This window comes from Notolabrus celidotus, chromosome 11 (assembly GCF_009762535.1).
Source record: "Notolabrus celidotus isolate fNotCel1 chromosome 11, fNotCel1.pri, whole genome shotgun sequence".
Classification (NCBI taxonomy): Eukaryota; Metazoa; Chordata; class Actinopteri; order Labriformes; family Labridae; genus Notolabrus; species Notolabrus celidotus.
The window spans coordinates 20,170,293-20,196,458 of record NC_048282.1 but is presented as its reverse complement, the minus strand read 5'-3'; the positions used below and the strand labels follow the sequence as shown (position 1 = coordinate 20,196,458).

Genomic DNA, 26,166 nt, shown 5'->3' with positions numbered 1-26,166 from the left:
CGCCCCCAGATGAACTGAAAAGCTGCTTTTTAACTTTGCAAAGTTAGCTTCTGGCTTGTAGCATTTACCACTCAACTGGTTTTAGTTCTGCTGTTGCTTCTGCACAAAAAGAAGAAGTCAAAGAAAAATAACCAGTTCTTTTATTTGCAAATGTGCAGGTTTAACTATCTTTCACACAGAATTCCCCCTTCCCCTGAACAATAAACGTGGCCTGTTTATCTGCAAAGCAACCCGACTGTGAATCCAAATTAACATCCTTGCACTCTGTTCTACTTCCCTAAAACCTTTTACACTTTTCAGCTTAAAACAGCAATCCGAATGCACGCTGAGAACAAACATCACAGTGTGGTTGACCAACATGTTTCCTGTTGCTTCAACAAAAAACAGAAAAAAAAGCAGATGTCAGAGAAACAGAGAGGTGAGCTCAGTAAAGAGCCTGTCACATACGCCCATCACGTCTGAAACCTATTTCCTTCTCTGAACTTCACCACACAGCAGATTTATGACTCACCCCAGAGACACTGCCTCTACATGTGCAGCTCAATGGAAAATGAGGCTTATCGGGATCTTATGTGTTATATGTAAGTTTAAAGGAATCTGTTTGGTGGTTTATCTAAATGTTTGCTTTTAGATTTAAATGTGATTGAATGTTTCTCTTGATTTAATTTGACAGATCTCACTGCTGTTTGTGCAGCTCAGGGTCCTCCAGATGGTAAGAGACATGTTTGAAAAGTGTTGATTCATTTTAAAGTCATTTTAAAACTGCATCATAAAGCTTATTTCCACTGTTTTAAACAAGAACTACATTAATAATACTTTAATTTTTGACCAGAAATACACAGACAGTAATGACTTCATAGTCAGATTAATGCTTCCAGTTTTTTTTATTTCTAATAAGAAGTAAACATGTTATGTTTTATTATTCAGAATGGGATAGGCATAATATTTAGGAAGTACAACGTGACTAAATCAGCATGAGGAACATGAAGTACTTTGTTGCAAAGAGTCGGACAGTTCCTTCATTTGATCACCTACCAGTACGACTTCATATTTTCGTCTTTTTGGTACCAAAATGTTGTTTTTACATTATATTTTCTCAGCCTTATCATCCATGTAATGTCCCTGCTCATGTGTCATCCAGTAGTAAGAGTGTAAAAATCACATGAATAGTCTTATGCAAACAATGTGGTGCATATGACATCTTGTTTTCTAGCAAATTATAGTTGAATTTCATGTTGTGTGTGTGCACTACTTATTCATTATAAGGCTGGTAAATGTCTGAGAAAGTTGTTTGTGTCATATCTAAATTTGCGGGCAGGCCACTCCTGCTATTTTGTCAAACCCTTGTGAAACATTCTCACAACACTACTGTGATTCAATAATCATATACTGCTGTCATCTTACCTAACTATAATTGTATAATGTCTCATTCAAGGTGGTTTCTTTGTAGCAGTTTTATACAAGCAGACATTACAGTATAGCTGATTTAATTTGACTATCCATCAATCCGATTAATTGTTTGCTTTGTCTGAGAAAGGTCAAAAAATGACGTCCGGATGTGTTCAACTTGCTTCTCTTGATCTGCCCAACAGTCTAGACCTAAAATATTCAACTTAGGGTTATCAGTGACAAACAGAGGACAACAGATCTTGACATTTAATGAGTCGAAAGTAGACACTCAGACATTCTTTGCTGAATGACAAATTGTCTGTGTTCATAACTGCTGTTATAGCTGTTTAAATATATACCTGAGATGAAGGTATATCTGAAGTAAATGTTATAAATTCTGATCTCCACACTTCAATCCATCAGCTGCCAGACAGCCGGGAGATACCCCTCCACCTACAACTCTGCCTGCAGCGATCACAAAGGCTGGTGAGAATTTAACTTTTTACCTTTCCTGCTTTAACCCTCCTGTTATGTTGTGGGTCAAATTGACCCTTTTTAAAGTCTATTTTAGGTAATATATGCCTTCCAAACCAGCTAAATGCAGCATAAAAATCTGGGCAGCATGTGACAGAAGAGGAGTCGTGTTAATTTATCGTGTAAAACTATTGTATTTATATTCAGGGCTTTCCAATGTATATTTAAAAAGTTTTTACATTAATTTAAATGAAAAATTAGTGAGTTATCCTCATTGAACCATGATCTGTGACAATTAAAGAACACCAATGGACTTAATCTTGATTTAAATGGTTAGAAATGGAGTTAAAAATTTGATTTAAAAAAATGTGTATTGGGATTTTTTGGGGTTCTGACACTTTTAGATAATTGAATATGCCCCGGGTCAAATTGACCCAAGAACATTATTGCTGTTCCTGAGAAACAAACATAACAAGAGGGTTAAGACTACTATGAAATTATAAATATGATCCCACACCTTAATCTCATTAATATCTAAAGGTTTAATCTTGATGTGTTGCTGATTTAACTTGCAAAGACATAACTTCCAAGAAAAAAAAAATCCAACACACACGTGTGCAACAGAATAGATATAACTAAATATGAGAGAAAATAATCAAGGCTCTTAACTGGGAAATGATGACTGTGAAATCAGCATAGGCGTTGTCACAGTTCTCACAGTTGTTTCCTTTTCTACTTTCTGCACTTGTTTGCAGAGATGATATCATTACTGCAATTTTTTCCAAGTGGCCTTGACAAGAAGACAAGTAAAAAGCTGTTGAAATGATACATTATTATATATTTATTCATTGAGTTTTTTGAAGAGGGGGCAGTTGAGAAAATGTCAATTGACCTAGATGCACATCCGTTTACAGCATTTTTTTTTATTACATGAACTGAATAAATATTATGTCAAATACCTTTTCAGTGCCTCACGTCCGAATGCAGCTACAGTCGCCCTGGCCTGAAGTGTTCCCCTCCGAGAAAGTGGAGTTTAGGTGTGATGTTACTGGCAGCTCAGACTGGACCTTCATCTGGCAGAGAAATAAGAAGCAAATCAGAGAGTCAGATCCAAACGTGTCCATAAATGCAGACCGATCAGTTCTTACAATCACTGCAGCAGATCAGACATATATGGGATTTTATTCCTGTACAGCTCAACACAAAACCGAAGGCATTACTACTGCAGAAAGTAACTCAGTCGGGCTCATAGTTCATGGTGAGTATTGTTTTGTTCAACCTCTTTTTTGGCTGAATGTCTGAACACATGGAATGACTGAAAATGAACTTTTCCTGATTACTCTCTGATTAGACAACAAGCCCAAGCCAATTGTGAGCAGGAAACCAAACTTTGCCAAGTTTTATCCTGGAGAGTCTGCCACCTTTAACTGCACAGTCCAGGTGTCATCTGGATGGGAGTATCTGTGGTTTCACAATGGAAAACAAATTCAAACATCCAACTCTTTTACCATAAATCCAATCAGCCATAATAACAATGGACGCTATCACTGCCAAGCCAAGAGAGGCAAAAGCTCATTCTACACAGAGCAGAGCTTACCAATAACCCTGCAAGTATCTGGTAAGCATACCTCTAAACTCTGCTATGTTATGTTTCACCAGGTTTTGTCTTCAATTTCTATATCATCATATTTTCCAGATCCACCTACACCCTCTCTGAAATTGCTGACTCAGTGGCCGGATGTGTTCGAGGAAGAGATACTGGCATTTAGCTGTGAGGTTGGCAACTCTGACTGGACATTCACTTGGTACAAGAATAACAGGAAGCTTCAGGATGACTACCCCCTGACTCTGGATGATGAGGGAACACTGCTTAACATCACTTCGGTCGCCAAACTCCATGAAGGAGAATATGCCTGCAAAGCTGAACTTGAATCACGGGCTGTCAGCTCTGGCTTCAGTAACACAGTTGCTGTCACAGTATATGGTGAGGTTTCACAACTTAAAGCTCTTGTGAGGAGTTTTTAGCTCACTATGAAACAGACTGAAGTTAGTCTGCCTCTTACAAAAAACTTACAAAAGCAAACGAGACCATCATCAACAAGACTGATTATTTCTATGTTGTCACACTTGCTACAGAAACATAATTTATTTACTTTTTCACAGCAACGATTCACAATGTGACTGTTAACAAACAACAAAGAGATCAGAAGCACAGGGGGCTCCAAAATCCACACAACCCCAAAAGTTCCTTTCAAGACCTTTATTAAGTATTATATTAACATGACACGTATGTTTAGCCAACAGTTATTTTGCTTTTTGCAAGAGCATGACAAAATATTTTTACATTCAGTATGAGGCTACTGCATCTAAGTTTACCTTAGCTTAACTTAGCACAAAAACGTGTCACTGCTGGCCTAACTCTGCCCAAGTGGAAAAAATACACTTCCTGTCAGCATTTCTAAAGCTGGTAAATGTATGTATAATATTTTTGGTTGTTTAATCTGCTTACAAATCAATGCACAAACATTACAACTTGTGGTCTGGTTTATGTAAAGGCATACTTTTCGGCTTGTGGCTGTGATCTCCCTAAATTATTTGGGGAACATATTTTTGGGGCTTTTTATGCCTTTAATGTTCGAAGGACAGCAGATAGTAACTGCGAAGAGAGAGTGGGGGATGGACATACGACATAAGTTAGCGGGTAAAATCGGACCCAGAGCAGCCTGCCTTGGGACCTATAGAGCCTCCCTACTTGGGTAGCGCTAAACAAAAGGCTTAACCCTCCTGTTATGTTTGTTTCTCTGGAACAGCAATAATGTTTCTGGGTCAATTTGACCCAGGTTATATTCAATTATCCAAAAGTGTCAGAACCCAAAAAATCCCAATACATATTTTTTTAAATCTAATTTTTAACTCCATTACTAACCATTAAAAGCAAGATTTAGTCCATTGGTGTTAATTAATCCTCACAGATCATGGTTCAATGAGGATAACTCACTCGTTTTTCATTTAAATTAATGTTAAAACTTTTTTTAATGAACATTAGAAAGCCCTAAATATAAATACAATAGTTTTACATGACACAGATTTTTGTTTATTTTATTTTACATTTGGATTTTTTGATTTTTTTAATGAAGTGATGTTGATAAATTAACACGTATCCTTCAGTCACATGCTGCCTAGGTTTTTATGCTGCATTTAGCTGGTTTGGAACGCATATATTGCCTAAAATAGACTTTAAAAAGGGTCAATTTGACCCGCAGCATAACAGGAGGGTTAACAAGTACCAGGATTTTACCATGCTACCACCCTTAAGTTCAGAGATTCGCAGATGCCACATACATATATTTATACATACAAATAATTCATTTAAACTGGCTCAGACTTTCTACTGTCTCGCAGTAACATGGTGTGAACTCTCTTTTTGTTTCAGATAACGTACCAAAAGCTAAATTGCACAAGGCTCCTGGTTTTAAACACATGTATGTTGGAGAAACAGTGACCTTCACCTGCAATGTTGACGTGTCCACTGGCTGGGAGTATGAGTTGTACAAGGGGGAGGATGATCTGCCTATCACCAACAGTTTTCCCGTTGATCTCTCTAAACAAGGGAAATACTCGTGCAAGGCCACAAGAGGCCAAATAACATCAACCGAAAACAGCGAGGAAATGCAACTGGATGTGCGCGGTGGGTAAAAAAAGGAAAGCAGCCTTTATTGCATTAAGTTTCAGCAAGCTTATGAACAACTGTTTGATGTAAATTAAGTGTTATTCTTTTATAATAGGGTGACAGTTTTTGATGTCTTGGTGTGGCCACTAAATGGAGAATAAACCAAACAAGCTGCTCTTGAATGCAGTGAAACAGCTTTTGGAATGCAATTTTCACATTTTCTATTGAAACAGGATGTTGTGGTGAGGCACCAAGACATGCTTGCGTGTGTTCATATGCGAAAGTGGCATATTCTAGAGAGGAGATGTATTGTACAAGGAGAAGAGGGCTGTACGTGGTTTGAAAGTTATAGATGTTATTTTGAATTTACAAAGAACAAAGTTTGAGTGCCCCAGGTATTTTCTGATTGGCGAACTGTTACCCACTACCTCCCACACAGGGGAGTGTCCACATTTTTTTGACGGGAGTGGCACAGCTGTGGCACTGACTTAAGCAGGGGTGGCCTGGGTATGTGAGTACACACCCACAATCTGACAGCATTTATGCTCTCTGTCTTCACTAGCTATTATTTTAGTATCAAACAGCTGTTATATTCCCGTGTATACGTTTTTGACTTGAACAGAAACACAAAAGAAAAGAAACACAACTCAGTGGCCATCTTGATGAATACTTAATGAACTGTGTGTGTTTTTACTGCTTGACAGGAGGGTGTAGCCTTAACCCTGAATCTTTATCTAACAGGTATTGTTATATTGCCTCAGCCTGTAAGTGTTTTTATATCTTTACAACAAACTACAGGTGTTTACTTGTTTAGATTAACCCACCTGTTATGTTGCAGATCAAATTGACCCTTTTTAAAGTCTATTTTAGGCAATATATGCCTTCCAAACCAGCTAAATACAGCATAAAAATCTGGGCAGCGTATGACAGTAGAGGTGTCGTGTTAATTTATCAACATCACTTCACAAAAACTAATAATTTCAAAATGTAAAATAAAATAAACAAAATTCAAAGTCATGTGAAACTATTGTATTTATATTTTAGGGCCAATGTACATTAAAAAAAGTTTTAACATGAATTTTAATGAAAAACGGGTGAGTCATCCTCATTGAACTATGATCTGTGAGAATTAATGAACACCAATGGAACAAATCTTGATTTAAATGGTCAGTAATGGAGTTAAAATAAGATTTAAAAAAATGTGTATTGAGATTTTTTGGGGTTCTGACACTTTTGGATAATTGAATATGCCTTGGGTCAAAGTGACCCAGAAACATTATTGCTGTTCCAGAGAAACGAACATAACAGGAGGGTTAAAAATTAAGTCTGATGACAATTTCAATGAGGATCAGTTAAAAAAAAATAATAATAAATTCAGTGTTTAGGTATGCTGGACTTCTGAAATGTAATTTTGTCCTTAAGCATTCACATTAATTACATTGATAATGATAATATCAATTTTTGCCCTGAGACAGGATGTGTCTGATTTTTATGGTATTGTGAAGGTGAAAGAAGGCTGTTCTTGAAACTTGTTGAATGTGGGAGTTGAAGGACACATCCTGATCAAACAGAACTCCTAGATTCCCAACAGTGTCTTACGCTTTATGTTGTTTTGTATAAATAACAAAAAAAATACTACTATAATACTATTAATACTTCTAAATTTGATGGTGAATTACCTGCTAGAAAGAAGGGCTGATGTTGACTGGCTTCTCTCTCTTTAGAAATTCCTGTTCCATCTTTGAAGAATATATCATCATGGTTGGATGTGTTCCCTGATGAGAGCATGCAGTTGAGGTGTGGGATGGGCATTGGATCTAGCTGGACCTATACGTGGTCCAGAGATGGACAGAAGGTCCAGGTTGATAGTGTTGTGACCTTCGACCAGAATGGGGCTACTCTGTCCATCAAGTCTGCCAAACCTGCACATGCAGGACAGTATAAGTGCAAAGGACACCTGGAAGAGAGGTCTGTCAACAGCATCTCTAGTTCTGGACTAACTCTAACAGTGCACAGTGAGTTTTTAAATTTTCATTTTACATTCAAGTAAAATACTTTTTGGGGTAAATCTAGAATAAATTGTATTTTTGTGTTAGTGTTCTGAAAAATAAAATTAGGGTGGGGATACCTTTCTGTTAAAGCACATCAAGTTAAATGCAAGTTTTCCTTATTCACTCAGGGAAATCTAATTGAACATACACTGGAAAAAATTCCCCTCTCAAAACAAGAAAAAAAAGTATTTTAAGGTACTTTTACCTTGAAATAAACAAAGAAATCTGCCAATAGAACAAGTGAAAATTTGCTTGGTAAGATTTCTTAAAATAAGACATAATATTTAGAAAACTGTGATCTTAAAATTAGTAGGGAAACTTAGTTTAAGCAATATTTTACCAGCATTTTAAAGCTTAATGTCTCAGAATAAGCCAGGAATGATAACAATTAGTATTTTTTCACTCAAAAAAAGATTTTTGCAATAATAAATTTCATGTCAACTTCTTCATTTCAGATATATTCACCTTAATTTGAGTTGTATTATAGCGGCACTTCTCCAGGTTTAAGACCATCTTGTACTTGATATAAGATTACAAAGTTTAATTTGAGCATTTTGAGATATAATGTCTTATCATGGTGAGCTGGATAATATTCAGTCATGTTGTTTTTTAGGATAAGCCAGCTACGCTCAAAAGTAGGTGTTTCATTGTGTGCATGTAGTTTGAGGATGTATATTTTTGTCTAATTTAGAAGAAACAGTGCTTGAAAACTGTAACCCACCCTTATAAAAACAACTTTTCTTTCTTCCTTCCTTTTTTTCTTTTATCAATGGAGCTGTTTTCTGATAGATTTTCCAATAAAATGCATTTACTTAAATCAAGTAAAGGGTTTGTCTTAAATCAAGATTATCCGTCTTCTACAAATAAGATCTCAGCTTGAATAATGTATGAAATGTAAAATAAACCTTGTTTCTTCTAAATTACAACTCAAAACAAGATCATTTCAAGATTGTTTGACTGAACAAGATATTTAAGATGTCTTAAAACAAGTCCCTCTATCTTGCTCAAATGTTACTTGTTAAGTAAATGTATCTTAAATCAAGTGGGATCAGACATTTTGACAAAAAATGAGACAATTTCACTTGGTAAGATTTTGAGTTTTTGCAGTGTAGTAATGAAGTATTTCTTTCCTCAGATAAGAAACCCAGTGTAACACTGACCCAGGAGCCTGACTACAAGGTGATGTTCTCTGGGGAGTCAGTCTCCTTTAACTGTCACATTAATGTCTCTTCTGGATGGGAGTACCTGTGGTACAAAGATGCAAAGCAACTTCCTGTATTTGATAAAAAGTATTCAGTCACCTCTGTCAGCAAAACAGATACCGGTTCATATAGATGCGAAGCAAAGAGAGGCACAGCGCAACTTTCCTTCATCAATCCTAGTCAGGCTGTTCAACTTCAAGTTCAAGGTAGGCTACTTTTAGTGCTTATAATTAGCATGCAGATACTATTTCTTATTTTCTCTTTTGTTTCTGCAGCACATCTCTTGTCATTTATTTAACTATGAGGCTGGTTAAATGTTCTATTGAAGGGTTAAACCATCATAACAGTGAGTATAACAATATACTCACTAGGACACTTCTTCTTTGTGTTTTAGAGAACAAGCCTAAGCCCTTGATGACTCCAGAGCCAAATGTTACCAAGCTGTATGTTGGAGAGCTTGTGTCTTTCAAATGTAAAGTTGAAGTCTCGACTGGATGGAGGTACCTTTGGTACACAAATGGAACACAGCTACATATTGACACAGACAGATTGACCTTTAATGCCACTTTGTCAAATAGTGGCATTTACAATTGCTGCGCCGTAAGAGACAAAACAATGTACTCCACTGAGCACAGTGAAGGATGGACAGTAGACATTGCAGGTGAGCCAACACAAGTGATGTAAAAAGGTGTGCATGTGTCAAGATCTGTATTATATAGAAGAAACATATGGCCTTCATCCATATTTTTTAATTTCATGCTCTAAATTGTAATCAAAAATGCAAATATGAGATCTTATCGTAAGGATGTTTAAAAAGTTTGATTTGTCTGTGTCTTTTCACAGAAATACCTCTCCCATCTACAAAGGCAAAAACAACATGGCTTGATGTGTTCCCCTCTGAGAGGGTTAACATGAGCTGTGGGATGAATGACAGTAAGGAAGTCACTTCTGACTGGATGTACACATGGTACAAAGACAACCAAAAGGTCCAGGCTGATGATACTACATCTCTTGAGCCAGATGGAACACTTTCCATTAAATCTGCTTCAGCTTCACAACAAGGACGATACAGCTGCTCAGCAAAACTAAAGAGCAGATCTGTCTACAGCAGCAACAGTTCTGGACAAACACTTGTTGTTTATGGTGAGGTTTTTGTGTTGTTTTTTGACACTGTATTATAAGAGTAATTTTTGGTTTCAGTTTTATGTTGATTATTCACACGCTGCATATTTGCACTTTATTAACCAAAAAAAGGGAGTGGCATCAATCTTTTCATTCAAGTGTGACAAAGCAAATAAATATGATTTTTTTTTCAAGAAACTAAAACAATTAATTTTTCTTACTAGGTAATTTGATATATTTTGGCATATCAAATTGCAATCAAACACTTAGCTAGAGACTTCGATGTCACCTGAACCTCCTCACTGTTGACTGTGTGGTTTTATAAATTGAAGTGCCGTTATGTTTTTACAACTACATTTTTTCACCCCTTAGATACAAAACCTCAAGTCATGCTGACTCAGACGCCTGTGTACAATGGAATGCACACTGGAGATTCCGTCAGTTTTAGCTGTCACATTAATATCTCATCCGGATGGGAATACCTTTGGTTCAAGGATAACCGTACCCTCGTGAAACCTGGAAACAGTTTCACCATCATGTCTGCTGTGAAATCAGACTCTGGCTCATACAAATGCCAAGTCAGAAGAGGAAAGGACTCAGTCTTACAGTCAGACCAGAGTGAGGTGCCAAGACTCAGCATCCAGGGTAAGCTTTTGTTAACTTTCATGTAATGTTTTTCTATGTGTACAAACATTGAACTTCTTTATCTTAGATGTGAATGTGTTTCTGCAGAGCGCCCACAGGCTAGTATAATCCTGTTAACTGGCTGGGCAGAGGTCTTCTCCGCTGTCACCTTGGAGCTCAAATGTGGTGTGCAGAAAAGTCAGGACACGTGGAACTACACATGGTAATACAGAACAAATCAATCATTACGATGGAATCAGTTTTTTTTTTAAGTGCATCCATTTGTCTGCTGTATAAACTTTCTGAAAATCCAAACACACCAATTGCACAGGTTCAGAGAAGACAAACCAATCCAAAAGATGTCTGAGAAATACGTAGTCACGCCACAGAATGACCCTGAGCAGAGTCAGTACACCTGCATGGGCATTCGCAACGGTAGACCATCTTATTCAAAGCGTAGTGAACATTTCAAGACCAAGAACCTTCGTGAGTACAACTGAAACCTGCACGTTTTGAGTTTGCCTGCAAATGTATGCCTTTACTTAAAACCTCTGTTTTTCTTTTTAATTTTGAAGTTTTGAAAAGAAGGGTGCTTCTCTCCATTTCTGGCTTACTCTTCTTTGGGATCATTGCCGTCCTCTTAGGTTGTATCGCCTTCAAAGTCTTCCGCAAACCAGGTGTTTCTTAAGTTTCATTGAATTATATTTAGCACAGACTCTTTTAGTTCCCCCTGATGCATTTCCTGTGTGTTGTTTTTTCTTGAAATGCATCAGCCAATTTCAGCTCCTTTTGTGATTTCCTTAGAGACTAGATAGTAAACAAAAAGGAGCATTCAGCAGAAAAGCCGTATAATGACAAAAACAGGGCTAAACACAGATTGAACATTAGAACTTGGTATCTCAAGATGACCAAACATAACTTCAAATAATGATAAGGATGTTCCTAAACTGCTAGATGTATGAAATAGAAAGATCACAATATCAGCTTGCCTTATGATTTTATATTGATGATGTATTCAGATTCTTTGTGCTGCCCTGAGAAAATATTTCATCTAAAATTAACATCAGACGATTAATCAGCCTGTTATCTTTTCTCACGACATAGCTGATGATGATTACAAACCGGAAGAGGCAGACCTGTTCGTCTCCATGTCTCGTCAAAAGGGTGTCGGTATGTTGATACCACCTAATATGGCTTGTGGTTTTGGGTGCAGTTTCCGTGAATGCTGCAAAAGCAGCCCCTACTACTGATTCTCATCTGAGCTATATTAGAAATAACTGTCTGTCACAACTGTTTCCTGACACTTCCAAGTTTCAGGCTTATTCGTATTGAGATCCTGTTTGCTACCACCCAGTGTTTGTTCCCCTCTGTTAAAGTTTCCTCTTTGCTTCCTGCAGATGTGCCCTGTCCACTGGTTGAGTTCATCACAGATGCAGCACTGAAAGCTTCATCTCAAGGTAAAAAAAAAAAAACCCTGCAGATGATTTAAGATGATGATATAGAAATTAAATTCCTATGCATGTGTGTTAAAAGTTATCTAAGCTTTGTTTTGATTTCTTTTGTAAAACCCACAGAAGGGGAAGAGAATGGTACAATTTGCAATGAAACAACACCATTACCAATAACCTCACAGGAAGACCAAGGTAATTAAGTTATATAACAAATACACTTTTCAAATAAAATACTTTCTGTCTGATGTCAGATTGCTTAGTAACTGACACATAATTTCATTTTCCACATCTCTCCACTCTTGTCTTTCTAGCTGTGGCGACTGAGGGCCCTGATACAGCAGAAAACAACGGAGGGCTGGTTTCCTTCAAACATTGACATTCTGTTAACTGATGAAAACCATGTGAGCCTTTACTGGCCATCACATGAGGACAACCATTTTTGGGGGTGTTAGACCAAGATCTGTATCCTGACATTTAAAGAAAAAGAAGGAGAAAGAAATGAGTTGAGAGTTTTAGTTTGAATGTTGAAAAGCATGTGATGCATTGACACACCATGATGATACTAGCTAGCTTACCAGCTAGCTAATGAATTTTAGCTTGATGATGCGTAATGAGTGGATGTTGTGATATTATTGGTTGATGTTGGTCAAGCCTGTTTGTTTTTTTTTCTTTTATTTATTTTTTTGGCCTTTTTGCCTTTTTTATATGTTAGGACAGCCAAAGAGACACAGGAAATGTGGGGAGTAGAGAGTGGAGGAAGACATGCAGGAATGGTCGTCCGGCTGGGAACCGAACCGGCGACCCCTGCGACGAGGACTTTAGCCTCTGTATGTGGGACGCTTAGACCCACATACAGCGCCCCTCAAGCCTGTTTTTTACAGGGAGAAATAATAGTGGCTTTTTACATGAATATAAAGAGATTTATAGTTTATTTTGTAAGCATATGTTTTGTAAAAGCACAATATTAACAGAAACTTATATCAGAAGTGTTGAAAACCAATTTTCATTAAATTTGAGCTTTTAAGGTCATTTATTGTAGTTATCCTGTTAGGGCTGTAAATGTCAGAATTTATCAGATGGTTGAGGATATATTACAATTGAACTCATAGACCTTATGTATGATGTAAACGTGTCATAAATGTGACAAGATTGTTGTCTGCACTGAACATTTCTTCATATCACAATGCTGCTGTACATATTAACGTTTTTATGTATGGATTGACTTTTTAAGGTACTGTTAAAGAACCAAACATTATTTATGTAATAAACATTTACAATAGGTAGCTGATAGGTAGCTTTTATGTATGCACTGTAGGTATGTGTTGATGTGTAGAAGAATATAGCAATCAACCTTTAGTTAATGTTTTAATTCATGTAACAAACACCAGAGGTCAGTAGATAGAAGTTAGTCTTCACAAAAGCTTGACTGTTTGCATATGGTAGGATTTTTATCCAAAGTACAGCTACAGTAATGCCATTCAAGCATTTTGTGTCTCTTTATGAAATTATCAAAATAAAAAATATAAAATAAAATGAGTGTTCATTCAAACTAATATTGATCTGCAACATCAGACTTGACTGCAGGAAGCACATTTTCAACCACCTGTCCACCTGTAACATGACACAAGGAGAGAGACGAGGGTCAGTCATGATCCAGAAAAACATTGACCAAGCAGAAGCATGTGGGTTTACAGCATACACAATACTCACTGACGCCTCTCTACTTGAGGATATCAGCCAGTTTCTCTACATAGTAGCTGTAGTTCTCCTGACAATCCTCCCAGGGTTCAAAGGTCTGGTCTTCCTTCTCCACGTACGTTTCCCAAACAAGCTTGAAATCAGACGGCTTCATCATCCGCAGTTTGCAGCCAGCACTCACCAGAGCCCGGAGCCCATCTATTATCTCCGGCTGCTCCCACTCGAAGAGACGGGAGCAGAACATGCAGAGACGAAGCTTTTTGCGCTGCATAAGGATGTTGGCTAACTTGGCTGCACAGGACACACAGGGACTGGATGACACATACCATGTGACTTCATACTCCTGGGAAGGGTTAGGGAGCACCTGGAAAAGAAAGAGTTTTGGTTTGTGCAAGCAGAAAGGAGAGAGAAGTGCATTATAATTGGGAAGATAAATGACCTCCCAGTGGGGAAAATTGGCTTGTTATGGCATCGTCAGGGTAAAGATAAAAAGCTGATGCAGTGATAGGTTGACATACTAACAATTACAGCAAATAATAACAGCAAAATGATAATGCTACTTATGAACAAAAATGAAGGCTGTCAGCGTTAATGTGTAAATCAAAGAGTGATTAAGGTCTGAAATTAACACTTTTTTTGGTTTCAGATGCTAATTTGTCTTTTTGTCAAGGATCTACCTGCTTCCTGCTCCACTATGGTGGCTCGGTTGACAAGTCAAAAGTATTATGAACTTTGTGCCAAACAGAATTAAAATATCACCGTCATACTACCACCTACAAGCTTAGCATATAGGTACATTATGGGACTCGCTCTTCTGATTGGCTCATTTTGAAAGTCCCTCAAGTTAACACTGAACTGGGTCGATCAGCATTTTCCATTGATGCCCCTAAATCATAGAATACCCTCCAACAGACTTTAAAGTTGATATCCATTCCCTCTTTTGCAGAATTTAAGACTTTGATCTCAGACCACTGTGTCTCAAATTGTATCTGTTTTAATTAATCTATTATTTTGTGAATGATTGTTTGTGTTTGTTTGCCGTTTCTAATGTGCCTGTGATCTCGATGACATTGGAAATGAGGGAAAACTCAATGTCTTTTCGAGAATAAATGAAGGTTTTGAATTGAATTGAATTGAACTTTAAATCAAACTGATGTCAGTGGGCAACAGCATCACAAAAGCCACAAAGCACTATTTTGGAGTGTGGAAAAAGCAACAGACCTGTGAATGAAACACTTTGAAGCTGTCTCCTACCTCAAAATCATGGTTTAAGACCACACTGGTGTGGCAGTGCAGCATTTACTTATAATAATACATCTGATCATTAAGACCATAAAGTACATTGAATGTTTTTGATTCCCAAATCAAGGCACAGGCAATAATTGTTATGGACTGTTTGAAAAGGAAAACAATGGAATGTTAAAAATGCAGTTGAAAATGCACTTATTTCTGTTTACTTAGATCAGGGGTTCCCAAAGTGTGGGTCAGGACCCCCTGAGGGGTCGTGAGGCACAAATTGGGGGTCGTGAGACGTCTTCCAGAATGTTTTTTTTTAAGCTATCTAAAAAAAGAGTACATTTTACCTATCAGAGTAAAAAATATCTACAGAAACAGTAGCTAAACTTGAATTAAAACCTTGAAAATTGAAAATGTAATGAGTTTTCTGCCTTTCTTTGTTGCCTTCTAAGTTTAGTGTTAGTGAACAGTTAATTATCAAAAGCCCTGCGACCTGAGGAGAAGGAGGCAAGGACGCCGTGCTGGTACTGAGGGCAAGCTAAGAAAAGACGACATCGACCTGTCCTTCCACCCACCGTTATGGAGAATGTAAGATCTATCCATGATAAGGTGGACGAGCTAACCCAGCACCAGAGGGAATACTGGCAGAGTAGCATCATGCTAGCAGAGCTAACACCGGACACGAGCGCCACATTGGAAGGATTTCACCTGCTGTGGGCGGACAGGATACAGGAGAGCAAGACTGAACTAACTGGTGAAGAAGGCCAGCTCAGTCCTGGACCCTGTGGAGGTGGTGGCTGACAGGAGAATTATGGCCAAGCTGTCGTCTTTGATGAAAAATTTTTTTCTATATATATTCTTGTTGAAATTTCTTGATCCAAGATGGCTGCACGCATGGACGCTGCAGCTGGTTGCTCCGTTGTTAGGTGCATTGTTTTTGACACCTAATGAGGACTGCACCTTTCTATTCTACTCTATTCTATTCTAGTAGCAGTAGGTTAATTCATAACGACACAGGAAACACAAACACATGCTCATATAGGTAGGGTCATTTTCTGCAGACCAGCTAAATGAAGCCACATTAAATCACTTTCAGGGACAGTAGAGGTCGCAAGTCTTTGGCACCTATATTTTGGGGTCGCGGCCTGAAAAGTTTGGGAACCTTGGACTATTAATAAATTATAAAAACTAGATACTTTCTTTTTACCCCACATAAACCAGTTAAAGCAAATATCAAAAATGTAATGAAAGTAATTTTTGATTTCCCTCTGTATAAATGTATGGGTGACCTGTATTCAGTTCTAAAAGGTTACTTTTTAGCTGCATTTTATTTGGGGCTATTTTTTTGCCTTTATCTATTGAGACAGGAGCGTAGATAGAGTAGGAAACTGAGGAGAGAGAGAAGGGAATGACATGCAGTAAAAGGCCAAAGGTCACAACAAACCAGGGCCATCCACTTCAAAAGCCTCTGTTCATGCAGTACAGCTTCTGAGCATTGAGCTAAACTGGTACCCCAAAGGTTACATTTTAGATGGTAAGATCCACTTTGACTTGGTTTGTGTTAAGTATTTGAGATGAGCATGATTTGGGCATCATTATGCAACTACTGTGTAAATACACACACATGCACACAGTATGATTTATATACACTACCAGTCAAAAGTTTGGAAACACCTTCTCATTCAAGGGTTTGTATTTATTTTAATTATTGTAAACACTCTAGATTAATACCAAAGACGTCAAAAGTATGAAAGAACATGTATGGAATTATTTAATTAACAAAAAAGTGTTAAACAAACCAGAATATGTTTCATATTTTAGATTCTGTAAAGAAGCCCCCTTTTCCCTTCATGACAGCTTTGCTCACTCTTGGTATTCTCTCAGTCTGCTTCATGAAGTGGTCTCCTGGAATGGTTTCTAACTAACATGAGCCTTGTCAAGAGTTCATTTTTAGAATGACTTGCCTTCTTAATGTGTTTGAGACCATCAGTTGTGTTGTTCAGAGGTAGGGTTAGCACACAATGGATAGCCCTATTTGACTACTGTTGTAATCCAGATACTGGCAAAACCAGATTATTTCATGTTGAAAATAATTAAAATAAATAAAAATCATTGAATGAGAAGGTGTGTCCAAACTTTTGACTGGTAGTGTACATATAAACTAAAATGTTTAAATATATAGACATGCTAATGATAATAATAGCACAAAATGCTTGTGTATAGATGATGATATGTCCATAGATGTCATCTAGTAAGTGGTGGAAGATGTTGACAGACATCTGCAAATGTATTATGACACTGGTGATATAATCTGACTGCTTTTGGCACTATACAAAGAAAACAAAGGGAACATGCTTGATAATGAGACTCAAATATGTGCAACCTGATATTACAGTAAAAAGAAGAAAAGAGCAGAGTGTGAGTTAATTACTTGTTGAAAGAAGGCCTCTTCAGCATGAGCTGTGGCATGTTCATCCTCCATATAACCTTTCAAAGGCTCGCTGTCGCCTCCTGGTGTATCCACTCTAAAGCACAGCAGGGTCTTGTTCCTCCCTGATGAGTACTCAACGTTCCTGAACTGAAACTTGAAGTAGAACGGGCTCATCTGTTCCCTGGTGGAGAATCAAAGTGAAAGTATCCATAAATCTAAAGCAGACACGCCTGTACTTTTTTTCATAGGAATCCGGCCAAAGCACTTTGCAAAACACTCCGTTCAACGGCACCAACTGCTGTCAGTGTTTTGTCTTTTTAAGTGCATGAAGGTTAGAGTAGAATAAACAGTGACAAAACAATCAGCATAACACATCCATCAAGAGTGCTTTCAAAGTAGTCTGTCACGTTTAATCTTAGTGCATGACAGCTTTACTGGAAATGCTACTTTAGGTGAGAAGGCACTCACTTGCTTCCTTAATACAGAGCATGAGTCACTCATTTTGTGATGAATTTGTCCACCAGCCAAGACACAGTAAAGAGTAATGACTATACAGTGATACAGTGGACAGAATATTGAAGAGGCTAACACTGAATAAACCGATGATTCTATGAATATGAAGGCTTTCACATCATTTTACAATCAGACGTGCCAGGCCTGTTATGATTCAGCCCCCTCTATGAAAAAACAGCCCTCCTGTCTTTTGTATTAATCCATTTTTATTTGACTTGAATTGCCAGATGGATCATGCAAGGATTTCTCTCTGCTTTGATATCAAACAGCTAATTCTCAAAACACAGAGGCTGGGGAACAGATGCTAGGTGGAGTGATATAACAGGGGCCGGCATCTCTGCCTGTGTCTCTGTGACTCATCCCTAGTCTTACTGTGGGGTTAGTAAATATGGCAGGTGCAAGTCATTTGTATCCTCTCAAACTGAAATAATCTAAACAACATGCATTGGGAATAATACAACTCAGAGAAAGACATTAAAAACAGTCTCAACAACAAAATAACCAGTAAGTGAATTTAATCGAGAGCAAAAGAAGTCTGTAAGTGACATACAGGCTCTAACTCTCATTGTGAATAAAGTATATCTCACCCACCCTGTGACAATCTCAAATGGTGGCAGCTCAATGGGCTGAAACTCTCCGTTCTCTTCACCGTTCTTTGCCTCCACTCCTGTTGCCTCAGCTCCTGTTGCCTCCGCTCCTGTTGCCTCTCCGCTTTCCTCATTCTTTGGCTCTTCATCGGCCTTAGACGGTGTTCCTGGCTTCTTCGCAACTTTGTCAGGCTTTTTCACAATTTTCTCCTTCCCCTTTTCTTTTTCTTTTGGTTTGTCCTTCTCCTCGTTGGTTTTGTTTTCCACCTTCTTGTCTTTCTTCTTAACGCTCAACCGGCTGTTTCTGTCGGCCATGATTTGTGCAAGTGGGTAGATAAAGAGATGGAGGGAGAGAGAACTCCCTGTAAGTGGAGAGATAACCCCCGTGCTTTACAGAAATAGATCCCCATTGTGTGCTGTGGCTGGAGTCACAACATGAGCATGTCTGGTTGGGGCTCGTTTGACTCACTCCCCCCTGTCAGTCCATGCCCTGGCTGTAAAAAAGGCCAAAGGACAAAACAAGTGCGAGCGACAAAGGTGGGCCAAAACTGGACTTCTGGCCCTTCCGCTCTAAGTAGGGCCACTAAATAAAGAAAGGAAACTAGTATATTCTATGTATTAATGTTCAACCTCAAACACTGAAAGGTTATCTCTTTGATCCATCAGGCTTCAACTGTCAACAGGCCAGCAACAGGCAAGTTATTAATAACGGAGCTTTGGCTGTGTGTCTGTGTACGGGGTTACCAGGGCTCTCTTTCAACTCAAAACAACTTTTGTTTGTGCCAGCTGCAGAGTCTGCACCCCATTAGGCCTGAGCAATACACCAAGGCCAGCCAAAGGGCACCCAAAATAGGGGCAGATTGGGAAGAGTGCGGTACAAACAAAAGTAAACACAAGCAAATACAAAGTGTGAGAGAGTATTTGTAGTATTTGCTTCATGCTATGAATAAGACTGGAAGTGTAGTCCAGTGTGTATGTGACTGTGAACCACCAATCTATGAAATCACCCCGCATCAAATGGGTCTCTGCAGAGGCCGTGGCATGGGGGAGGGAAAAAATTGGTTTGTGAGAGTGTGATTTTTTTGTGTGTATGTGTGTCTATGTGCGGACCGAAAATGGCTTTCTGCACTGCAGATGTAATAACTTGAGGCATAAGGGAGAGACAGGGAGAGAGTGGGGGCAGTTCAATTACAATTTCCTCCCCTCCCTCAGTCTCGCTCTCTGCCAAGTAATTCATTTCAGAGGCAATTACCAACAGGACTGCAGCCCAGCCTGCTCATCTAACTCATATGGATGAGCTGTCACAGCCGGAGGGGGAGGGAGGAAGAGAGGGGAGGGAGGCTTCAAGCTGCTCTACATATACTGGCAAACAACAACACACCCCATGGGGATAGGCTAAAAAAGAGCCCACTTTTTTTTAAAGATGAACACACTGACACATCCACAGAGATATCAGGCAAGACATCAAAGTCCACAGAGACATCCCGGGGTGATAATCATTAAGATCACAGCAATCTTTGATAATTATGATCTATGAAGGAAATCTCATTGAATCCCACGCAGACTAAAACACTTCCTCTGAAGTGATTTTCAACAACAAAATAGCAACACTTGGATGCAGCTGTTTTGTAGTTGATGAAGAGGAGATGTAATCACTGTGACACTCTTTGGCTGGATCTTAAAAAATCCTAATAAACAGCCATCTTCCAATTGATTGAAGCTTTGTCTTGCTGTTCCTGAACATTAATTAATGCTTTGAGGCAGTTTGCGCCTTCTGATGTAGCATTACAGAACAAGAGTACAGAAGCTACGTGTAGTTTTCTGATGTGTTGAAGAAAGAAAATGACTGTGTAGATGTGACTGCTGCCTTCCTGCTGACTCAAATTAAACCGTAATGGAATAACATAGAATTACTCTCGCTCCCCACTGGCCCAGCACACAGTAACAGAGTCCTTGAATAAAGGCATACACACATTGCAACATTCACAGTTTCTCCATTAAAGCAAGGCCCTGAAATGGGGTTTCAAAATACTTAAATTATGTCACAGAGCGTAAAATCACTTCTGGTGCCAAACACACACATCCTCTGCTAGTTTCCTGGGGAAGAAGCAGGGTCAAACCCATTTATATCCCTAAAAGTTTGGAGGTAGAATCAGACATAAAATAAAAAAAGGAGAAAAAATGCTGATAGGGGACATGAAACTGGGATTGACCTTCACTATATAAGAGCACACGAGGAAATATAAAGGACTGGCAGATGAAAATAAAACTGACTCGAGGTAAAAATTAGATGAAGATATATGAGGCAGATTACACCATTTCTCTGATGGGTAAAAAAGGGTGTGTAATGTGAACACCTCATGCATGGGTGCACTAACATCTGCAAACTGCACACATCCCTGCTTTCTGAAGTGAAACTCATTTATTTTGATTTACCAGTGATGAGGCATAAAAAAGAATAAGAAATGATGCACAGATATTGTTTATCAGCTGATGCCTTCCTTCAAAACAGAAACAACAAAATAAACAAGTCCTTCTGTGGAAATAGATTCTTTGCTACACAATGCAAAAGCTGACCATTTAGTGATTGTTGGAATGTCAGTCTTGGTAGTTATGCACAAAAGCTGTCTTGAGGGGCGGGGGCATCAAAAAAGGGCTTTGTAGTCTTGTGGTTGTTTGGAAACCCTGATCAGGCCAAATAATGTCCAAGGAAATGTCTCAGTATTGATCCACTTCTGCTCCCCCTGGTCCACAGCACTGTATTTGCATGCTACATAGTACACAGACAGCAATCCATACCTACTGCAGTCTGCACAACCCTTCTTAAGAATGTAAACAAGTAAACTTTGCAATTAAATGTCAAATTATTTGAAGTATGAGGATTGGATTGTGTTGCTATCTTAGAGGTTAGCATACAATCAATAACTTCACTGCATGAATAAAGTCTCAGTTGCTTTTTAGGTAGAGGGAATGCTTGATGTTTAGCTATAGGTCCATAATAATCTATAGTTGGCTTTGAGGTAGATAAGCGTCTCCAGGTTCTTTGGTAAAACACGGCCTCTCTCTGGCCGCAAAAGGTGCTCAGCAGTGGTAAAAATGCTCTCCACTACAGTGCCACAAGCAGGTACAGTAAACGCTTTCTTGGCAACCTGTGCAAGCAGAGGAAAGTCGATGGCTTTACGTCGCCAGTAATGAAGAGCCTCCTCATCTGTGGGCTCCTCACGCAGGTAGACAGCCAGCTCCTGCTCTAGGCTCTTGGCCTGTGTGGTTGGTCTCTGCTTGATGAAAGAGAACAGCTTGCAGGGCCGAGAGAGGTGAGAGACCGGCGACGGAGCTGGGTCAGGAGGGGTCTGGGATTGAGGAAGTAGGTCTGTGTTTGGGTCTATTGGGCTGGAGGCTGTTGAATGTTTGGATAACTCCTCTATGAGAAGTTGTCTGTGCCAATCAGGGGTGCTGCTCCATGTGAGCTTGAACTGAGGGTCCAGGGTGGTGGCACTGATGTAGAGGGGGTCATCGAGGATAGGGGCCAGTCGACTCTCTACAGCACGGCTGAGGCCGGCCAAGAGAGAGGGGCAGTGTGGGGTTGATGTCTCGGAGAGATGTTTCCGGAGGCCCAGAACACACGGCAGAGCAAGGCTGATAGAGACATGTCTGTCTGTCTGTATATCTGAATGTCTTTCACCCTGCACCATGTCCCAGGCCTCGGTGAAAGGCTCCAAAGTGTCAGTGAGCTCCCTTATCAGGGCTCTCTCTGATGAACCCAGTGCTAGCTCCCCTGGACCGCTTACCTCCTCTAGGAACTCCACTGAGTCCAGCAGCCGCCGAAGCACCTACGCCGAAAAAATATTTAGATTTCAAACCAATGAAACTTTCTGAATTATGTCTTTGCCTAGCAGAAAATGTAGAATTTATCTGTCTCTCATCAAAAAAGAATTTTAGCATTCATACACAGCAATTCAAATAACAATATAACAAAATAGCTAATTGGCATTTTAGACACTTAAATGTTGAAGTGAAGCTGAAGTTTTGGCATTTTAAGTGTTTTTAGATGTATTCGAGAACTCTGTTAAATCTGTAATCTAATCAACTTTTGATGGACAAAATGATAAAACACAGAAAGAAATTTACAAGAAAACTTCATAGGCTCTCTTTTGAACCGAAATGCTTTGTCACTGACGTATGACACATGTAATATTACATACCTTAAGCTGAGCAGCCCAGTCCCTTGTTGCAGGTGGGGTATTTCCTGATCCTCCCATCATCAAGCCAGGACCGTCAAACACCTGGCTAAGTTTCTCAGGTGGGACAGCAGAGGTAATGTAGGTGTAGAAACAGGCAGCCTTGGCTAGCGTTGGGGAGAGTTGTGGACAGGAGCATAACCCCTCTCTGACACACTGTTCAAGACAGCGAGAGAAACAGTCTACCCGACAACCACCCAGACCCTTCTCCCACAAGTCCTCCCACTCTCCTTCTCCTCCACTGTCACCGAGGCCATTCCTCGTCCCTTCCTCCAAAGTGTTACCATTGTCCAGCCCGTCTTCATTCTCTCCCTGCAGCGCATTAGTGAGAGGAGGTGAGACCAGGAAGCCAGGGAGACAACATGGCTTTACTGTTTTTAAAGTCGAGAAAGGGTCTGCCACAACACGAAAGGCTCTCCCTGACACCCCGTGAGAGTGACACACCTCATCAAATTCTGAAAGGACACGATTCTCAGAGCTGCCTCCCGTCAGGGGAAGACAGGCCAGGAGAGCAGACCGCATCTGCCAATCAGATGTGAGGAAATGGCAGGTGACACCGAGATACCTACAGAGAGAGTGAGACAGAGAGGAGTGGACTCATTATTGAGGGAATCAAACCAGTTGGAAATGGTGCTGTTTCTAGTTGATTTTACCTCCTTACCCTGCGGAGGCTCCAGTGAAGCCCTTCCAGATATCCAGGCTGAGAGTGAGGGCATGCGCAGAGGCCAGGGCCTGACGGGTTGCCAGCTGGGCCTGGTAGGCGTAAGCTGGGAGGAGCTGGCTCTGGATATAATGCTGGGCCTCAGGTGTGTAACGTGGTTCTAGGAGCTGAAGCAACTCTCTGAAACCTTGGTTTTCTACAATGGACACTGGCTGCAGATCACGCACAATCATCTTAGCTATAGCCTCAGATATCAGAACCTATGGGGCAAAAACAATCAGATTAAATGACCTTCGTTATAGCAAATCATTACATTAAATGATGCAACCCCTGCAGGATCTCATCAATAGTTTCTCAGCATCTCAAGCAATGATGGACTATAATGCAAACCTGACGTGGGTCATGTCTGTCAAACTTGGTAATCCCTCCTCCAGAACCTGCTCCTATTCCTCCCTCAACAGTTCCCATTCCTCCAACACCTCCACCTCCACCTCCGCCTCCCCCTCCTCCTGTGCTGATGGTGATGGGGACAGTGTAGCGGGTATTCCCTCCATTTGAGGGGAAAGTGTGCAGAGAGGCAGAAGAGTAACCCTCTCTCTTCATATCCTTCCTCTTCACAAAGTCATCATACATAGCCTGGTGCTTCCTCTGAGGAGAGAGTGTGGAGCACAATACTGTTACTGGCTGAGAGAGAGAAAACGGTTAATACACTGGTTAGGTGCAAGTAACTACCGAAATTTAAATATCAGTAGAAGATAAAACAGTATAAGCTACTGGTACTTTTCAGAATCAGAATTAGAATCAGAATCAGCTTTATTTGCCAGGTATGCTTGAACACACAAGGAATTTGACTTGGTAAACTGTGCTCTCTTTGTACAAGGCATAAGAATAAGACATACAAAAAAAAAGAATATAATAACAATAACATCAGCTATAAATACAAAAGAACGACAAATAGGCATGACTAATATGTACTGGCTAAAATAATATGATAATAGTGCAGTGTTGAGTAGCAGAGGTAATTTTTACATTTAAAAAAATAGTAGTTAAATAATAAAATAAATAGAAATATGTAATTCTGCTTGGAGAATTGTTGTATTGTATATTTACATGCATATTTACAGAGAGTATTGATCCAACAGACAATGGACAACAGACAACAAAAATCTATCTATCTATCTATCTATCTATCTATCTATCTATCTATCTATCTATCTATCTAACTATCAGCTTTATTGGCCAGGTATGCTTGAACACACAAGGAATTTGACTTGGTAAACGGTGCTCTCTTTGTACAAGGCATAAGAATAAGACATACAAATAAAAAAAAGGAATACAATAACAATAACATCAGCTATAAATACAAAAGAACAACAAATAGGCATGACTAATATGTACAGGCTAAAATGATATAATAATAGTGCAGTGTTGAGTAGCAGAGGCAGTTTTTACATTTAAAAAAATAGTAGTTAAATAATAAAATAAATAAAAATATGGAATTCTTCTTGCAAAGAAGCAACACACTGTCAACATGGGGATGTTTACAATGGCAATTTGAGCTATAAAGATGCTGCAGGGTTAGCAGTTTTCAGCTGATGCTGTGGAAATATATGGTGGATAGGCTACACATAATTGAATTTTGCAATCATTACCTTGAGATGCGTAACGAAGTTGGACGTGACACTCCGCTTCGCCTGGATTCTGGTGCCACATGCTTTGCAGTTGGACTCGATTTTACCATTTTCACCTTCAAAAACAATATTAAAGTAGTCCAGAATGGAAACCTTCGCAGCTGACGCCATCGGAGCCCACAGTACCTCTGCTCCAATGTAAAATCAACTTGCAATCAAGGACAATCGTCTGTGGCATCAATCTCACCGCGCCTCTGATCATGAGCGCAGGCCGGCGTGTTTACTTCCCAATCCTTGATCACACATCAAACAAATGTTGCGCTGCAGAAACACAATCCCCCTTTACAAGCCTGATATTTGTGTCTTGCACGTCCGGAATCAGTCAAACTCGGGGTGCACGGGCAGCTGCGTATGTCTAAAACATCTATATTGTAACCGTGCAGCTACATACGTCGTTTCCGCGCTCCCATCCGTCGTCAAATCGTATGAGAGGAGGCTCAGCGGTGCTGCTTGTTGGAGCACAGGCGGTATTGTGATTGGAGCAGGAAGTACCCACGATAAGAGAGAGTTTCGTTCAACATTTCGACAGTGCACGGTGATGATCGGCTGTCCCCACTCGAGCTGCGTGAATATGAGGGTGGTGTCGCTAGGTCAGATGTTTTCAATCACCGTTTGCTGAGTCAGTGTAATAAAAGCAGGTTATTTTCCTCTAATTCAATACGTGCAAGGTTTGGAATTTAAACTTTACTTCTTCCAAAATAAAACTGATTTGTTATGCATTCATATTTGATCTAATTAATTTTCTATTCTGTTCATTGCTCTGTAAGAAAAAGAAAAAAGCTAATAAAAATATCACATGGAAGAATATTAGGTGCTTCTCTCCTTACAGGACCCAGTTATAAAAGAGTCTAAAAGTTGGAAGTTCATAAGTTGTAAATTATGAACTTATTTGTTATTCAAACATGTATAAACAACTGAGGAGAATATTTGCCAGGTTGTTAAAAAAAACCTTACTGAATGAGTCTAACATTATCTTAACAATTGTTTAAATGTTGAAGAGGACCTGGACCACAATACATTTATTAGCAGCCTTTAGTATTTGAATGAACACATAATACTAAATGAAAAGACTTGACACTAGTTTAGAAAAACTTAAACAATAAGGCTACCAAGTAAGTCCAATTAATG

General features: G+C 39.3%; 3 protein-coding genes across 4 annotated transcripts; 1 reads left to right on the top strand and 2 right to left on the bottom strand.

Annotated features, from left to right (window-relative positions):
• The first annotated feature begins 497 nt into the window (after nucleotides 1-497).
• Nucleotides 498-13,516, top strand: LOC117821505 (titin). The gene is made up of 19 exons (XM_034695832.1): nucleotides 498-581; nucleotides 674-712; nucleotides 1,813-1,875; nucleotides 2,831-3,121; nucleotides 3,215-3,481; nucleotides 3,560-3,847; nucleotides 5,297-5,551; nucleotides 7,258-7,548; nucleotides 8,720-8,992; nucleotides 9,181-9,447; nucleotides 9,630-9,929; nucleotides 10,281-10,553; nucleotides 10,641-10,755; nucleotides 10,864-11,018; nucleotides 11,108-11,209; nucleotides 11,637-11,702; nucleotides 11,930-11,989; nucleotides 12,107-12,175; nucleotides 12,295-13,516. The coding sequence occupies exons 1-19, from the start codon at nucleotides 503-505 to the stop codon at nucleotides 12,357-12,359; spliced, it is 3,318 nt and encodes a 1,105-aa protein (XP_034551723.1). The 5' UTR covers nucleotides 498-502; the 3' UTR covers nucleotides 12,360-13,516.
• On the bottom strand, nucleotides 12,904-19,849 carry apobec2b (apolipoprotein B mRNA editing enzyme, catalytic polypeptide-like 2b). The gene is made up of 4 exons (XM_034695833.1): nucleotides 18,453-19,849; nucleotides 17,349-17,529; nucleotides 13,694-14,045; nucleotides 12,904-13,594 (listed from the first exon to the last, which is right to left on the bottom strand). Exons 1-3 carry the CDS (start codon nucleotides 18,761-18,763, stop codon nucleotides 13,704-13,706), a joined length of 834 nt encoding a protein of 277 aa, XP_034551724.1. The 5' UTR covers nucleotides 18,764-19,849; the 3' UTR covers nucleotides 12,904-13,594; nucleotides 13,694-13,703.
• A 1,006-nt stretch (nucleotides 19,850-20,855) lies between these two features.
• Nucleotides 20,856-26,115, bottom strand: si:dkey-109j17.5 (zinc finger BED domain-containing protein 4). Of its 2 annotated transcripts, XM_034695830.1 has the most exons (6): nucleotides 25,000-26,115; nucleotides 23,738-23,995; nucleotides 23,348-23,607; nucleotides 23,131-23,251; nucleotides 22,651-22,998; nucleotides 20,856-22,278 (listed from the first exon to the last, which is right to left on the bottom strand). In XM_034695830.1, exons 1-6 carry the CDS (start codon nucleotides 25,147-25,149, stop codon nucleotides 21,430-21,432), a joined length of 1,986 nt encoding a protein of 661 aa, XP_034551721.1. In that variant the 5' UTR covers nucleotides 25,150-26,115; the 3' UTR covers nucleotides 20,856-21,429. The 2 variants fall into 2 exon arrangements, with proteins under 2 accessions (XP_034551721.1, XP_034551719.1); XM_034695828.1 differs by having other exon boundaries at nucleotides 22,651-23,251.
• Between the last annotated feature and the right edge of the window lie 51 nt (nucleotides 26,116-26,166).